At 67.0% G+C, this 16,515-nt stretch overlaps 1 protein-coding gene across 2 annotated transcripts; it reads right to left on the minus strand.

Moving 5' to 3' along the window:
• Positions 1-1,030: 1,030 nt before the first annotated feature.
• SLC38A3 (solute carrier family 38 member 3) lies at positions 1,031-15,929 on the minus strand. Of its 2 annotated transcripts, none has more exons than XM_063348088.1 (16): positions 15,775-15,929; positions 7,879-8,030; positions 7,636-7,720; positions 7,425-7,540; positions 6,952-7,025; positions 6,780-6,872; positions 6,596-6,677; positions 5,678-5,760; positions 5,488-5,546; positions 4,856-5,029; positions 4,652-4,731; positions 4,019-4,119; positions 3,795-3,919; positions 3,260-3,404; positions 2,712-2,815; positions 1,031-2,613 (listed from the first exon to the last, which is right to left on the minus strand). In XM_063348088.1, exons 2-16 carry the CDS (start codon positions 7,986-7,988, stop codon positions 2,509-2,511), a joined length of 1,536 nt encoding a protein of 511 aa, XP_063204158.1. In that variant the 5' UTR covers positions 7,989-8,030; positions 15,775-15,929; the 3' UTR covers positions 1,031-2,508. The 2 variants fall into 2 exon arrangements, with proteins under 2 accessions (XP_063204158.1, XP_063204157.1); XM_063348087.1 differs by lacking the exon at positions 15,775-15,929 and adding an exon at positions 8,381-8,428.
• Between the last annotated feature and the right edge of the window lie 586 nt (positions 15,930-16,515).

The following is a 16,515-nucleotide window of genomic DNA, read 5'->3' on the forward strand; positions in this document are numbered from 1 at the left end:
CGCTGTGCCCAGGCCCGGGGCCGGCTGGACCAAAGCCCCGTGCCCGCGGGCAGGGGAGAGAGGGGCCCGGGCCGAGGGGGGGAGGGTGGGGGGAGCTCACCCCCATTCCACGCCGTGACACGGGAGAGGGCTGGGGGGCTTGGGGCTGCCCCTCGGGGGGTGCTGGGGGGGCACCGGGGCCACCTGCTGCCCTGGCAGGGGACACGGGATGCCTCCAGCCCCACTCCCAAGGGAGACCCACTCCCGGGGGGGTCCCACTTCCCCAAGGCTCCTGCTCCCACAGATGTCCCACTCCCCGGGGGGGTCCTGATTCCTTGGGGTCCCGCTCCCACGGGAATTGGGAGTTCCCGCTCCCCGGGGGTCCCTCTCCCCGGGGGTCCCTCTCCCCGGGGGTCCCTATCGGGCCACCACCCCCCCCCCGCCCCCGGCGTGTTTCCCGCGGGCCGAGTCCGTGCGTGGGAGCGCAGCGCCCCCTGGCGCCCGCGGAGCCCCGCGCCCCCCCCATGCGTGTCCCCGTGGGGCCACCGACCCCACTGCTGCGCTCCTGTCCCTGCGTCCCCACGCGTGTGTGTCCCCGCAGGCGTCCCCCTTGTGTTTCCCCCCCCGCCTGTCTATCCCCGTGGGTGCGTGGCAGTGTCCATGTGTCCGTGCTGTCCCCATGTGTGTCTGCGGATGACCCAGTGCATCTGTGTCCATGTGTCCATGCTGTCCCCACGTACGTCTGTGCACGCGTGTGCTCTGACCCTGTGCAGGCGTGTCCATGCTGTCCCCATGTACACCCACGCATCCATATGCATGCGTGTCCGTATGTCTGTGCTGTCCCGCTGTGCAATGTGTGCGTGTCCCTATATCCCTGCAGTCCCCATGTACATCCACGTATCCATGCGCATGTGTGTCCATTTGTCCATGCTGTCCCCGTGTACATCCACGCATGCGTGTCCGTGTGTCCATGCTGTCCCGGGACGCTGCGTGCCGGGTGCCAGCCGGCGTGCCAGCCCCTCGCCCGCCCCAGTGACGCCCGAGACCTGGGCACGTTCACATCTTTATTCTCACTGCCAGAGGCTCCGCCGGCCGGCCTCCTCGCCGGCACAGACGTCGCCCCCACTGATAATTTAAAAGTGTCACCGCCCCAGCACAGCACAGGGATAGCTGGGGATGGGACACCGGGACGCGCTGCAGCCGGCAGCCCCAGGGACATGGTGAGGGTCTGCCAACCCCCCCACCAGCACTGGGTCACGGCTGCCCCCTCCGCCCCGTATAGATATGTACATTATACAGAGCTACCCAGAGCAACACAACACGTTAAAAAAGATCTACTCTTATATACAGTATTTATAAAAAGCATCCCAGCCTCCACCACCCCGGTAAAAAAATACGTCTCTTATGTACTTCGCTGCAGGACAGCCCCCCCCACCCCCCTCCACAGTGTGCTGCCCACCCTGCTGGGCTGCTCCCCCCAGCGCTGGGAGGGGAGGTGGGGGGGTGGGAGAGCCGCTCTCCGGGTTTTGGCATGGCGTGGGGCATCCCAGCGGCGTGGGTGGGGGCTTAGGTGGGTGGGAGAGGGCTGCGGGGAGGGCTGGGTGCTGGCCCTGGGTGCAAGACAAGCAGGGCCAGCTTGGGTTGCGGGGGTGCCCATCACCCTGGCGTTTGGGCATGCAGACAGGGGGCTGGCTCCAGAGCCCTGAGCTGGCCCCCAGCGAGCGCTGCCCTAAGCCCCCCACACTCCCCACCTGCACCCTGCGGGGGAGGCCATGCCCTGGGCACGGGCAGGATGCCAGCGGGCGCCAAGCCCCCAGCAGGCGTGCCACCGCCCCAAAGCGATGCAGCCGATCCCCAAGCTTTGTTTGGGGGTCACCGGGATCCCATCTGCACGCACCGAGAGCCAACCGTTCCCCCGGCAGGCTCAAGAGGGGCCAGGGTGCCCCCGTGATGCTGGGGCAGTGGGGTGGCATCTCTCCAGGGACCAGGGGACGGCGGGGGGAGAGGGCCGGTGGCTGGGGCACGGGCACTGCCACAGGTCTCACCACCCTGCTGGATTCCAGCCCCCCATGGACACTGTTCATCAGGGCTCTCGGTGCTGTCTGGGGGGGGTCAAGAAAGGGCCCCGGTCCTTGGTCCCCACGGTGGGCAGTGCCCGCTGCCGGTGGCTCTGGGTGTGCAGAGATGAGCTCCACCTGACAGCCAGCTCCCGGTGAGGTAGGGCAGTATTATTCTCCCCATTTTACAGATGGGGAAACTGAGGCGCAGAGCAGGGAGGGTACCCACTGGAGCGGGGCGGCAGCACAGCACCTGCCTCAGGCTCGCTGCCCCATCCCGGGCACAGGTCGGGGGGTGCCCGAGCCTGCCATGGCTCATGCCCCCTCACCACCACCGCAGGTGATGGGCAGCAAAGGCGGGAGGTCCCCAGGGAAGCCTGGCAGGGCCGCAGCACGGGGGCTGAGCCCGGGGGCCGGCTCTCCCTGGGCACCGGTGGGTGGGGGGGAGGTTGGCGTGGGCACCCGGTGCTGGCTAGTGGCTGCCGCCGCTCTTTCCACCCCCCGTGGCCCAGTCGATGATGATGAAGCTCAAGCTCATGATCATGAAGAGCACCCCGAGGAGGGCGAAGCAGGCAGCCTGCAGGCACAGGGAAGCGGGTCAGGGATGGCCAGGGTGACAGGGTCCCCAGCCCAGCGCCGGGACCCCCATCCCCATGCCCCCACCCCCCGGCTTACCAAGATTTTGGGGGTGGAGCGCAGCGGCTCCTTGTCCTTGGGCATGATGCGGATGTAGAAGATGGCAGGGAAGATGAAGATGAGGCAGGGAGCGGAGGTGGCACCTGGAGCAGAGAGAGACAGGGCGGGCAGAGGGCCCCCGCCCCACAGCTCAGCACTGACAGCCCCACTGCTGGGCCAGGTCCTGTCCCCCCCCGCCACCATCCCCGGCCCTGGCAAAGCCTTCCAGGAACCCAGGGACGCCGTGTCCTGGCACCGTCCCCATGCCCCCCCGCTGCAGCCAGGGCCTTGGCATGGAGCCGGGTGCCAGCGGGGGGAGCCCGGCTGGGGGATCAAGGGAAATACTCAGGGGAAGAGCAAGAGCCGGCCGGCAGCGCCGCAAGCAGCCAGCCCTGCATCCCGGGAACCAGCCTGCTGGGACAGGGACGGGGCTGGGGATCCCCATGCACCCCCTGGTCCTGGCACGGTGAGAAGGGGGAACAGGAATGGGGGGGGTCAGGCAAAGCCCGGTGCCTGGGGCGGGACAGGAGCGGGGCACTGCCACACACCGATCATGCCGAAGATGCCAAGGATGGAGGGGGCGAAGATGACCAAGAGGTTGATGAAGGTCAGCAGGACCACGGCGATGGTGACATGGCGGATCCAGCTAAAGTCCTTCCCTTGGAACAGCATCTGCTGGATGGCCCGGCGTACCTGGGGACAGGGATGGAGACAGGGTGTCACACTCCATCCTTGGACCCAGGGACCATCCCGTCCCCTGTCCCCCCGTCCCTGCAGTCCTGATGGTCCCCATCACCCCTCCCCAGCCCTGTCCCCATGGCACCACTGGTCACTGTCACCTCTTCCCCTGCCCCAGCTCTGTCCCCATAGCTTTGCTGGCCCCCATCACACCTTCCCCTGTCCCAGCCCTGTCCCTGACACCCAGCCTGTTCCCCAATCCCTGCGGCCCCACTGATCCCTGCCACCCTGTCCGTGGGTCTCAGCCCCATCGCTGCCTCAGTTTCCCCTCTCAAAGCCTGGTGCCAAAGTCTTGTTTCGGTTGGGGGGTGGCGGTGACACTGGCATCCCCATGGGGCCACTCACCGGGAAGAGGACGATGGGGACAGTGAGGGTGACAGCCGTCAGCACGGCCACCCGCACACACAGGATGAGCACGTCGAAGGGGTCCACCTTGTTGTACGTGTGCAGCAGCTCCGACTCTACGTGGCCTGTGGGCACCAGTGGGGAGCCGCTGGATGAGCCCTGCCACCACCACCACCCCCCCCCCGGTGCCACCAGGATGCCCAGTCCCCTCCCCGAGAGCTCACCGTAGAACGTGAGGTAGCCAAAGAGGGCGGCCAAGAAGTACATGAGGTACATAACCATGATGGAGATGTTGGAGATGCACTGCATCTTCTTCTTGGAGGGGCTGTGGGAGACGGTGGGCTCAGCACAGCCCCCCCCTGCCCAGCCCATCCCATGGTACCCACTGGCACCGAGCACCCACCCAGCAAGGAGGAGTGATGCCAGAGCACCTTGGGGTGCTTGGGGGCTGTGCGGAGAGGGGCTGCATTCCCCTTCCTGGGCTGTGTGGTGGGTTGGATGAACCACCACCCCCCCCTCACCCATCCATCCTTGGTCATAACACCCACCTTCCAGAAGTCATTTCACCCACCACCCATCCCCAGTCGTATCACCCACCTCCCAGGGGCGATACCACCTACCACCACCCCCCACCCTGGGTTATATTCCCAATCTCCCGAGGGTGATATGACCCACCACCCATCCATCCACCCCAGGTTGTATCACCCACCTCCTAGGACCGGTATAACCCATTCCAGGTCCTATCACCCACCTCCCCACGATGCCCCGGCGCAGGTCCCACACCCGGATGGCACTGCATTTGGGTTGGCGCTGGACGAAGCCCACCCCTCCCGTGGGTGCCCCCACCCAGGACTCACTCCTTCAGTTCGGTGTAGATAGGCAGGACCTCGGGGTGGCAGACGAAGGCGAAGGCCATGATGGGGATGGTGTACGCCGTCTGCAGGAGAGGAGGGCGCCTGAGTGCCGGAGGCCCAAACTGGTGGACCTGGCCAGCACCAGGACCACCCGCCTTCATGGGGTGCATGGGATGGGGGCTCACCCGGAGCATCCCAGGTCCCTACCTGGGAGTTGAGGGTGAAGAAGCTGGGGGTGCAGGTGCCCTGGTCAGGCGCCTGGAGGACGGTGTAGCCATTCTGGTAGTCGCTGGTGCTGACGGTGGTGGCATTGAGGCTGCCCGTGAGGTTCCCCTCCTGCTCGGGGAGCGGGCAGGGGATCTGGAACTTCTTATAGATGACCTGGTGGGGGGTGGACGTGGGGATGGTCAGCACCCAGCACCACCGCCCCCGAGAACCGGCTGCCGAAGCCAGCACTACACTAAGCGGGAGGGTGTCCCTGCAGGGTCCCCTCTATGGGGCACCCTTCGTCGGCAGCGCCCGATGGCAATGCTGGCCCCCTGGCTTGCCCCTGCCAGGGTGGGCAGCGGGGCAGAGCGGGGCAGTGGCACGTGGAGGGGTCATGTGCATGGTTCCCCGCCCCTGGCACCCTCTCCCTTCCCCTCTCCCCAGCACTCAGCTCCTTCAGCCCAAAATAACCCAGCAGTGTGACAGCACTGCTGCCGCATCTCTGCAGCCCCGAGCGCCCGCTGTCCCCGTTGTGGCTGTCACCACGGCACGCAGCCCGGCTGCACGCTGGCAGAGCCATGCGCCCCGGCAAAAGGGATGCTCGCCATCCCGGGCCACCGACAGGTGCTCACCGAGATGAGGAAGAAGCCCATACAGCTGAGGGAGAAGCCGCTGGCATAGCCGAGGTAGCCTGAGGAAAGACAGTGGCCAATGGGCACGGGCAGGACCCCCATGCTTGTCTGGGTGCCTCCTCCTTGCCCGTCACCCCCAGGTTGGCACCATCACCCCGTGGGTGCCGCACGCAGCATCCCCCTGACTTACCCAGCTGCTTCATGATGGCCAGGGGCAGGATAATGGTGACGGAAACCAGGATCACCAGGTAGTTCCCGTTCATGTACCAGTCCCTGGAAGCAGAGGGCCCGCTCACCGCCCTGCTCTGCCGGGGCACCAGAGGCACAGGCAGCCATCAGAGGGGGCTGGCTGCCATCCGTGGGGACCCCAGAGCTGGCACCCCTGGATCCCTGAGCTGGCATCCCCAGGGATGCTAGCAACCCCCGAGGCTGGCATCCTGCTGTGCTGAGGTCCTCGGGGACCCCTGAGATGGCATCCCTGGGGACCCCTGAGGCCAGCATCCCTGGGGACCCTTGAGCTGGGGTCCCGCCTGCCCCCATAGTGGCGTACTCCCAAGGGCTGGAGCTGCTGTGGGCAGGTTGAGAACTGCTGCTCTCAGCACATGTTTGCCTGCGGGTAGCCCAGGGTACCAGCATCTGCCAGAGGGCTCAGCCACGTCCTCGGCAGCCCGGGCAGAGGGAGAGCCCTGCCCGGCCCTGGTCCCACGTGTGGTCGAGTACACCAGAGTCAAGCCTGACTGGGACACCCAGTCCCAGGCTGGTGGAGGTCCCAGTGGCAGCTCTGCTGTGCATCTGCCCAGCTCCCACCCTGCTGGGTGGGGATGTGGGCACAGCGTGGGGGGGACCCCATACCAACCAGAGCTCCCGCATCGCCCCCGCAGCCCTGAGCTCTGTTCAAGGAGGAAAGCCTGATCACAAGGGGATGTGAGGAGCAGAGGGATTGGAAGTTCAGCCTGGTTTAATCCCACCCGGGGGCTTATTCAGCACTGACAGTTATCAAAAATAGTAGTGGCTTAATGGCAGTAAATCCCTGCCATGGGCTGCACAGCTGGAGCCGAAGCCCCGGCGCCTGCCCGAGGACAGCAGCAGGGCGGCAGGAGGCACTCACGTGGTCTTCTCCTCCAGGTTGAGGAAGGTCTGGATGACGAGAGGCACTTCAGATTTGACGATGTACAGGTAGCTGGACATGGCTGTGGGGCAGAGCGAGGTCAAGCTGCGCTGATGTGCTCCGGTCCCGTCCCCAGTCCCCAGCCCTGCCAGGTGTCCACCCCCCCCGCCAGCCCCGTCCTCACCTCCGATGTTCTGCAGCGTGATGGCGATGGCTGCGGCCAGCTTCCCTGGCGTGCCGAAGGCTCGGTAGCCCAGCTGCTCGTAGGCGCGGATGCCTGCGGGACAGGGAGCGATGGCAGGGTGAGGGTCGGGAGGGGACCCCCGACACAGCCCCACTGGGGAGCTGTCACTCACCCACGATGCCGGAGGACTTGAGCAGCAGGTGGATGGAGTAGCTGGAGAGCAGGGCCACTGCCGTCAGGAGGAAGCTGCGGGAGGACAGCACCGTCACCCACGGGTCACAGCAAAGCCATGGGGCAAGCCTCGCACGGGCAGGCTCTGCCTACAGGCAGCCATCCTGGTAGCCCACCCGGCCCCTCACCCCACCCGAGGGGACCCAGCACCTTTGGGCCATGTGGGGAATATGGGCTTGCATTAAGGAAGTCAAGCCTTCATCCTCCTCCTCCTCAGTGGGGCACAGAGCCTGGCAGGGGCAGATGGGCTCATGCCAAGGACGGGCATTGCTCAGGCAGTGGGACACCAGTCCCTGTGTCACCCTGAGCCGGGGACCCCTTTCTCACCCGCACCCCTGGCACCCACCGATCCCTTGGAGGAGCCCCCCACACCAGACTCCCCCACCCAAGCCCCCGCGGGGATGCGGCACTCACAGGAAGAGGATGATGCCAGTGTTGGCCATGGCATAGGCCAGCCCCAGGATGCCGCTGCCCATGATGGCGTTGCTCAGGTTGAAGACGGACATCCCAAAAGACGTCTTCCCTTCGAACTGCGCACACGAGATGCGACGGGGAGGGGGTGCACCGGTCGCACCGGGAGCTGCCCCCGTCCTGCCGCCACCACGGTGCCCGTGCTGATACTCACGTCAGTGAAGTGTGTCTGCTTCTTCTCAGCGCCGTGGGGCAGGAACTCCTCCATCTCCGCCGCGCCAGACTGGTTCTCCTCAAACCTGGCCGCCGGAGGGAGGGGAATGAAGCCGAAGCAGACCCAGGGGGCCACCATGCCCACCCTGTGCTCGGGCAGCGCCGGCTGGCATCACAAGGGCAGGGAGCAGCCAGGAGGATCCCCCAAGCCCCTGGCACCCCGGCTTGTCCCAGGTGTCCCTACCTGTCACCTGCCAGAGAAGGGACAGCCGAGGCAGTGAGCGCGGCCGTGTGCTTCCCGTTGGGCACCAGCTCCACCATCTCGGCCTGGAGGGGCACGTCCGTGGTGTCCATGGCGAGGAGGTGGCTAGTCTCACTGTGGGCTCTTCTTGGGCTCTGCAAGACAGGGGGCAACAGAGGTCCGGCTCTGGGTAGGAGCACCAGAGGGGCTGGTCCCACAAATCCTGCATCCACCAGGGATGCTGGAGTCGCTCTCAGCACCAGTGCTGGTGGCACTGTGGATGATGGGGATGCATCACCACGGCTGGACTTCTCCCTTCTGCCTGCTCAGCACACAACACCCCACGGAGCTCGTCCCAGCTCTCACAGCCCCCCAGGGGTCCCATCTGGATGGGACCGTCCCCTCGCCCAACCAGACGCCCCACAGCCCACGCCGCGGGACCTCCCCACTCCCCTGCCTGCAGCACGGTGCCAGCCCCACAGCCCCTGTCGCGACACCTGCCCACCTCCGCTCCCTTGCCCACAGCTCTCCGCTCCATGCCTCAGTTTCCCCTCCTGGAGATGGGCGCCAACAGGGAGGTTTGGGAGGGCAGCTGGGGACGGGGCAGGGAGCTCGGGGACCCCCCGGCCACCGCCGTTACGTAAAGCCCCGCAGCGCTGCCCAGCACGAAGGGCTCGCCCATGTCCTGCTGCCCAGGGCCGGCGCTGCCGGGGTGCCAAGGCAAGGGGCTTGGGGGCACGTCAGGGCTGGACAAACGGAGCAGGAAAGAGCGCGGGACAGGGAGACAGCTCCTTGGCAGGGGAAGGCGGCCGGGCTGCCGAGCGCGGGACGCCTTGGCACGCTGCACAAAGCCGCCTCTGTGCGAGCCCCGGCCCTCCCCGCCACGCTGGGAAACGGCACAGGGTGGCTTTCTGGGGCAGGCTGGCAGCCGGGGCAGGGTCCCCCACCACCCCCCAAAGCCCTGGGGGGCTGGGGTCCCGTCTGCCCAGCTCAGGGGGCTCCACATTGAGGCCATGTCTGGCCGTGGGACAATGCCACCCGGCACAAGGCGAGGGCTGGCCAGGAAGCAGCAGTCCCCGACCCGGGAGGATGCTGCTGCCCCGTCACCCCAGTGTCTGGGGTCCCCATGTGGTGAGTAGGGGATGTGACCGTCTTTGTGCTCCCAAGGGATGGGTGGCCCCGGGGACCAGGCGAGTCTTCCCGCGGCACTGCTGGGGCAGGGAGATGCTGGGGACAGCAGCCCCCCCCTGCCCTCGCACTCGGGGTAAGGATGCCACAGCAGGGTGTGGACGCCAGCACCTCTGGGCTCCTGAGCTGCTGCCCTGCTTGTCCCTGCCCATCCAGGCCACCAAGAAGACCTGGCAGGGTCATCCCAGGCCATGCGCCGGCTGCCAGCACTGCCTGGGGGGGACGAGCCCCTAAGGCTGACCCAGGGTGGGAGGCACATGGCTGGGCACCCAGCCCGGTGGGGAAACTGAGGCAGGAGGCAGGCCAGTGGGGACCAGAGCAGGGAGGCTCAGCCGCACGGGGGAAGAGAGGGAAGCGCAGGGCGGGCGCTGGGCGATGATTTATCCCCTCCGCGAGGCCTCCGCTTGGGCCAGATCCAGGCACGAACAAGGCTGCCAGCACGTCCAAACACTGCCGTTAACTCTGCTCCTTCCCACCGCCACGGGCGGGCATCCCGAAACCCACTGCTCCCGGTGCCAGGCTCAAGGTTGGGGGGGAGACCACCAGATCCACAGTGCTCCATCACCTCCCCGAACCCCCCCAGTGCCGCTGGGTTGCATCCCACCGGCGGTGGGCAGCAGCCGTCCCGCTCTCCCTGCCCGCTCCCCCGCGGGCGCCGCGGAGGCTGGGCGCTCTCCTCTGCAGCCCCTTTCTTCTCCCAGGTTATAATTACACCTCGCCGGGCGGCTCAGGAAATACCAGCTTCTTCCCCCAAGCGCCTCTCGGAATAGCAAGCGGCACGGCCGGGCTCATTTCGCATGCACCAGGCTTAGCATCACCACCCAGACGCTTCCTCCCGCCAGGCAACGCTGGCACAGCCCCGGCACAGCCCCGGCACAGTCCTGGCACAGCCCCGGCACCGCTCGCCGCCACCTCCTCGGCTGGCCCCGGCCTTTGCCCCCTCGGCCAGGGTCTCCCAGCGGTGGTGGCCGGGGAAGTGGGGGAGATGAAAGGGGTGGGAACGGGAGACGCTTCGATCGGGCAGAGCGTGCCCTGCCTGCCGCTGTTTGCCTTGTGATAAGGCTGGGCAGAACAGTAAATACATGGAGCAGAGGATGGCCCCGGGAGGGGGTGGCGTGGGTCCCCCCCAGGCTGGGGGGGTGGCGGGTTCACCCCTGTCCCTGTGTGCCCACTTCAGTTGGGGACCCCCTGCTCCGGGCGAAGAGCATCTCCCCAGGGATCTTGTCCCGCTGCATGTCAACCCCGAGAGCCCCAGCCCACCACGGATGGGACACCGCTGTCCTTGCTGCCGCGTTGGGCATCCCATGTGCTACCCGGCATCGGCCCCCTCCTCACTGCCAGCCCCAGCACCCGCTCGCCCACCCTGATGGCGTGGGCACAGCCACGCGTGTGGGCACAGACACCCTCCCCATGGCACCCAGCGCCATGTCCTCGGAGGTGCTGAGCCAGCTGCACTGACTTCCCGGCGTGCGCCTCTCCGCTGCCTGACGGCTCCGGGTGACACGGACAGTGAGAGCCCCGCTGCTCTGAGACCTCCCGCCTCTCCCTACCGAGCCCCAGCTCTGCCGGGGGCTGATCCCGCCATCCTGCTGCTCGGTGACACCGGGAGTGTTGTCCACCCCACCAACCCTCCGGCATGGCCAGGCAGCCCCAGCGGGGCCCCGGTGCCGTCCCACAGCCCCCCCGCGGGGAAGGCCGAGCCGTATGCGTGGGGCGGCACGTACCCTCCCCGCCGGCCACGTCTGCGCGCCGGGGCAGGCTACGTTTGGCCTCGCACGCCGCATCCCGGCCAGCGCAGATGCCTGCTCCCCGCCTTGCCGGGATGGGGACACGTCTGTGGGGTGGCAGGGCTCCCAAATCCCTTCCCTCCCCTGGCAGGCAGGCAGCAGGCAGCCATGGGCTCGCCCCAGACCCCCACCAGCCTTCCCCAGCTGGGGGGATCTGGTCCTGGAAAGGGCTGCAGCCCCCTGACACCTCACTTCTACCCGGACTTTATTTAGAAGGTGGAAAATCCCAGCTGGGAGCAAGGCACAGCCAGGAGCAGGGGTCTGAGACAGGGGAGCTCTGGTGGCAATGCCAGCGGGGTGTTGGAGGGGGGGGTCCATCGCACCCGGAAGCATGGCGAGGAGGACGCGTATCGCCGTGGGAAAGCTGGCACTTGTGCCACGCTGGTTCCCCTGGTCAAGCCTTGGCACGGCCCGGTCTCTGCCAGAGCACACCATTAACAGTGGGAATATGGCACACATGGCGACCGGCGGCCACTGCCTGCCCACCGCGGTGCCAGCCGGGGGTGCGATGACCCACCATGTCCCCGCAGCCCGTGACACCCATCCGTGGGCACCCTCTGCTGTCACCCATGGGGGACGACGGCGCCAGGTCTCCCTGGCAGCGGGTGGGTGCTCCCCTGGTCCAGGGACCCCCGCAGGGCAAAGACCCCCTCCCCAACCCCTCTCCCTCTGCAGATGAATCCCGGTTAATCCGCCCCAGTTGGGGCCACGGGACTATTCCGGGTGGTAATCCGGATTTAGCGCCAAGCCTGCTGCAGCTGCCGGCCTGCGTGCTCACAGCCAGGTACCCTGCAGCCGCCGGTGTGTGCTGAGGGGCTGGCAGCAGGGCCCCCCCAACCCGTGTCGGCCCGCCCGGGCTGCTGTTCGGGTTTCAGAGCTGGGCACGCAGAGGGCTCATGTTCCCTGGGGCTGCACTGGTGACAGAGCCCAGGCAAGCAGGCAGGGATGCCAGCCATGTCCCCCCACTGCCATCAGCCCCAAGGTTACCCCCAGCACCGCTGCTGGGCACAGGGTGACCCCCAGCCTGAGTTCCTTGGTCAGTCCCCTGCACTGCTATGGGGAACAGGGTGACCCCCAGCCTGGGGTCCCCGCTCAGCCCCCAGGACCGCTGTGGGCACAGGGGGCGTGGAGGCAGAGCTGGGACAAGAGCCTGAACCTCAGGGCTCCTTGGGCATCTCCTCCCCAGGGAGGCTGGCCCCAGCAGAGCAGGCACATGCAGCAGGGACCCCTCCACACCTCCTCTTGTCCCTCCACAGAGAACTGTCCCCCGAGGCAGCCCTGGGACCGCGGGCACTGGGAGCGGAGCCAGCCCGACCCTGCGGGAGCCGGACCTGCCCTTCCCCCCCAGCGCACACAGACATGGCTTTCCCCCTGACCTGCCATCCTAAAATTAGCGCCCCAAACCTGTTTTTAAACCTATGGCATTTCTCCCACTCCACCACCTCCCAGCCAAGCAAAGGCAGTGCCACACTCCTCCTTCCCTTGGGGGCAGCAGGCACCCAGGAGGGCAAATACAGCTGCCCCACAGCACAGCCAGGCACCTCACCTTTGGGGTGAGGCTCTGGGGTGCACCCCCCTGTGCAGGGGGACCCTGGCAGCAGCGGGGAGGGGTGACTGGGGACAACTTGCCCAGTGCACGGCTGGAGAGCCCCTCTGGGAAGCCCCACTGTAGACCCTCCCCAAATAGACCTGCTGGAGACCCTCATATGAGATAGCCCCACCAGACACCCTTATGAGAGAGCCCCACCAGAGAGCCGTGCCAGTCAGCCCCGCTCACAGTCCCAGCACAAGCTGGGCAGCGTGGTCACCACCCCTGGGCTCACCTAGCCCCTGGGCAACCTAGAGTTTCAGCCCCAAATACCACACCATGGCTCAGCGTCTGGCCAGGTGGTGCCCCCTGCGCTCCAGCCAGGGCAGAATTGGCAGCAGCAAGAAGGAGCAAGAGGCTCTCGAAGCTGCTGTCCTGGCTACCAAGGCTCTGGTGGCACTGACACCTGCCCCAGCAGCTCTGGGATGTCCCTGCTGTGCAGGGAGCAGTGTCGACCCAGGATCTTCCTTCGAAGAGCACAAGCAATGCCAACGTCCTCTGCCCGAGCCCAGGGACGTGCCCAGCGGCAGAGCGTGCCGGAGGCTGGGCTGGCTCATGGCCACCGACCACAGCGCCGTCCCTCAGCAACAGACCTGCTGGGGTCTGGGACACACCGGGGAGGGGAAATGCACCCTGGGGAAGGGGGTGGCGGAGCCAAACATCACACGGGGGGCCACGGGGAAGGTTTTCCAGCACTGAAGTCATGGTGCTGCTCAGCCACAGCGATACCCTGCCAGCCACACACCCCAGCATGGGGCCACGGGGGGAGCGAGGGGCTGTGGCACAGGTACCAGCCACCACCGTCACGCCACGTCCTCCCACACCTAAGCACCAGTAGTGACGCAAGCTGGGAAGGGTGGTGGGGAAACTGAGGCCAGGCCAGGGGAGCCGTGCCCAGCAGCAGGACAGCCCCGGCTGCCACTGACACAACCCAGCGTGGAAGGAAGGAATAGAGTCCGTGAGGGACAAGGTCAGGCAGCAGAGGTGGCTGGCAGCGTGGGGACGGGGACAGGGACATGGTAAGCACAGTATGAGGCCAAGGGCACCAAGCGTGGATCTTGAGGAGGCTGGGTGAGACAGAAGCTTGAGCCCAAAGCATCTCAGCTGGCTCTAGGCTAGATGTTGGGTTTTGCTTTAAACTTAAAGTCAATGCACTGCCCATCGGGAGCTCAGGACCATGCGGGGAGGATGGTGGCATGGATGGTGGCACTGCGGGGACTGATGGGCAGGTAATGCCTGAAAAAAAACACGTTAGGTTTTCTACCACACCTCTGGAGACTCATCTGGCCTTGGAAGCAATATGCTTTCCGGGAGTTCACGTTCCCTAAAACACACCTGGCCTTGGCGGGATGACACCAAGAGGTTGATGGCAAAAAATCCAAGCTGTGATTTTCTCTGGCAGCACCGAAGGCACCAGGAGGGACCGGCCTCAGCCACAGCCTCACGCACCTGCCACCCGAGGTGCTCAACACCCGAGCACTGCACCCCGTCCCAGCTGGGGGCCACGACCTGCCCACCATCGGGCCACCCCACCAGCCTGGCATCTTCTCCCCAGCCCAGGGACAGCAGGACCATGCTGGCTGTCCCCCCACCAGCACAGGGGACCCAGCCGGCCCTGGACCTGCGTCAGCGGCCAGGGAGGCGTGCGGCGGCCGAGAACCATGCGGTGAGGAAGGCTGGGGACATGGGGGGCCCGTCCTGTCCCTGACCCACCTCTGTTTTCTCAAGGGCTGCATTTCCAAAGGAGCCCGTGGGATCCCGCTCCTTCCCCCCGTCCCCACACGCCAAGCAAAATAGGCCCTGCCGGTGCCTGTTTGTTTGCCGTGGCTGCGGCCCCGGCGTGTGATTACAGCTGCAGCGCGTCCAGGCGCTGCGGGGCCCTTTGCACCTCGGCCAGGCTCCCCCACGGTGCCGGCACCCCCTCCATATCACCCCCGGGCCGGCCGGGGTGTCCCTGCTGCCCCCCAGCATCCCTGGCCACCAGAGCCAGGGCATGTCAGCACCTGGGGGACGGGGCAGCATCCTGGGGCATGGAGGGCTTTCTCTGGGATGCCCCCCACGAAGCCAGGGGGCAAACGCACACTACTGGCCAGCAGCAGGGACCAGGCAGGTCTAACGGCTCAGCTTGGGCCAGATCCAAACACCAGTGGAAAATTCCCCATCTCCTCGGCGGTGGCTCGGCACAGTCATGCCCTCCGCAGCCAGCCGGGGCTCAGCCCTGCACCAGGGCTCTGCTTCCCCTGCACCCCACCTGCCGGGGACTTCCTGGGTGCCCGGGCTCACCCGTGCCATCGCTGAGCCAGCCCCTGGCACAGGGAGCCCGGGGCTGGCAGCCACCTGCCATGCCTCAGTTTCCCCTTTGGGGAAGGTTTCTCTCTGGCGGGACATTTGCAAGCCACCCCAGGCAGAGCCAAGCGCCACGCCGGCTGGCATGGGACATGCGTGGCCAGTGGGAATGCGATGTGCCGCCTGCCTTTCCGCACCGCCATCCATCCCGGCCAGCCAGGCTCTATAAATACCCCGGCCTGGGCAAGCACCGCACGTACGGCCAAGCTGAGCCCCAGCAGCACCCGTAGCAGCCAACATGGTTCCCCCCGGCCGTACCCCCCGGCCGCGCACCACTCCTCACCCAGCACCCTGACACCCGATCCCGGCCGCCACCGCTTCCAGCCTTAAGAAACATATGTTGTACCCACGGGCGATTAAAAATTAAAGCGGAAAAAAGGGAAAGAAAAGGGGGTTTGGGGACTGGTGGTATTATTATTATCAGCAAAGCGGGTGGTGATGCCAAACATCCCCCCCCCTCCCCGACCCCCGGCACCGCGCTGGAGGCAGGTCTGCCTGGGCGCTGGGGTGGAAAGGCGGCGAGGCAGGGCTCTGCCGTCCCTCTGCCCTCGCAGGATCTGTCACCCACCCGTGGGAGGGTTCCCGCGGCTGGAGAGGGAGGTGGCAGGAGAAAAGGCGAAGCAAACAGCCCCGGGGCGATGTCACCTGCCGGGGCTGCCGGAGCCCCGCAGCCTTCCCCGGGTATCGCCGGGGGGCGGCGGGGGGAGTTGTTCCGCTCCCGGAGGAGGAGGAGGAGGAGGAGGAAGGGAGCGCCGGGCTGCGGGAGGAGAGCGGGTCCGGGCGAGGGGCAAAGGGAGACGGGTTTGGGGGGGGGTGTTGGCATGGGGTAGAGGGGGAGGTTTGGGAGCGGGAGGCGAGGGGTCCCTGTCCCCGGCAGCCTTCAGCCACGGAGTTCCCTAACGGAGAAAGCAAAAAGCACGGGGGTCCGCGCAGCTGGGGAGACTTGGCGGGGGGGGAAGGACGGACTTGGGAGGTGGGGGGGGAATTTACCTGCCCTCCTCTCCGGCGGTGCCTGTGCTGCGGGCTGGGGCGAGCAGGCCCCGGTGGCCAACCCCGCGCTGCCGCGGATTAGAGACTATCCCAGCGGCCGTAATCCCGGCGGAGCCGGAGATTAAACCGGAGGCGGGCCCGCCCCCAGAGCGGCGGCTCCCAATCCCCGCCCAGCCGGGGCAGCGCCGGGGGCAGCGCCGGGGAGGGACCGGCCGCGGGGGGCAGCCCACCCGGTCCCGCGTCGCCCCCCCGCCCCGTCGGCTACCGCCGTCCCTCCGGGCATCGCCGCCCCATCGGGCACGGCCACCCCCCGGGCATCAGTGTCCCACCGGGCATCGCCACCCCCACTGGGCATCGGTACCTAACTGGGCATCCCCAGCCCACCGGGCATCACCCACCCACTGGGGCATCAGTACCCCACCAGGCATCACCACCCCACCAGGCACCGCTGCCCCACCAGGCATCCAACACCCCACCGGGTACCAGCGCCCCAGCAGGCATCACTACCCGGAACACCGGGAGGGGGGGGTGCTGGGTGCCAGCGGCCGGCACCCAAAGCAACAGTGCTGTCACGCGTGCTCTAATCTCACCTGAAGGTCTAAATCCAGCAGGCGTCAAGTGCGGGCACTGGGTTTTCTCCCCTCCTTGCGAGGGGCAGAGTCACTTGACAGCTGGCGAAGGTCCTTCCCAAGTTCCCCCCCGCAGCCAGCTTCCCTCCCCTGCCTGGGAAATTCAAGCCGC

Source organism: Chroicocephalus ridibundus, chromosome 10, assembly GCF_963924245.1.
Source record: "Chroicocephalus ridibundus chromosome 10, bChrRid1.1, whole genome shotgun sequence".
Classification (NCBI taxonomy): domain Eukaryota; kingdom Metazoa; phylum Chordata; class Aves; order Charadriiformes; family Laridae; genus Chroicocephalus; species Chroicocephalus ridibundus.

Excerpts from the sequence above, each read along its gene's own strand:
- SLC38A3 (XM_063348087.1), bottom strand. The coding sequence starts at position 8,413 with ATGGAGCGGAGAGCTGTGGGCAAGGGAGCGGAG. Across the intron at positions 4,732-4,855 it reads TCTTCACCCTCAACTCCCAG|ACGGCGTACACCATCCCCAT; the intron begins GTAGGGACCTGG and ends CCTCTCCTGCAG. Across the intron at positions 4,120-4,651 it reads ATCTACACCGAACTGAAGGA|CCCCTCCAAGAAGAAGATGC; the intron begins GTGAGTCCTGGG and ends CGTCTCCCACAG.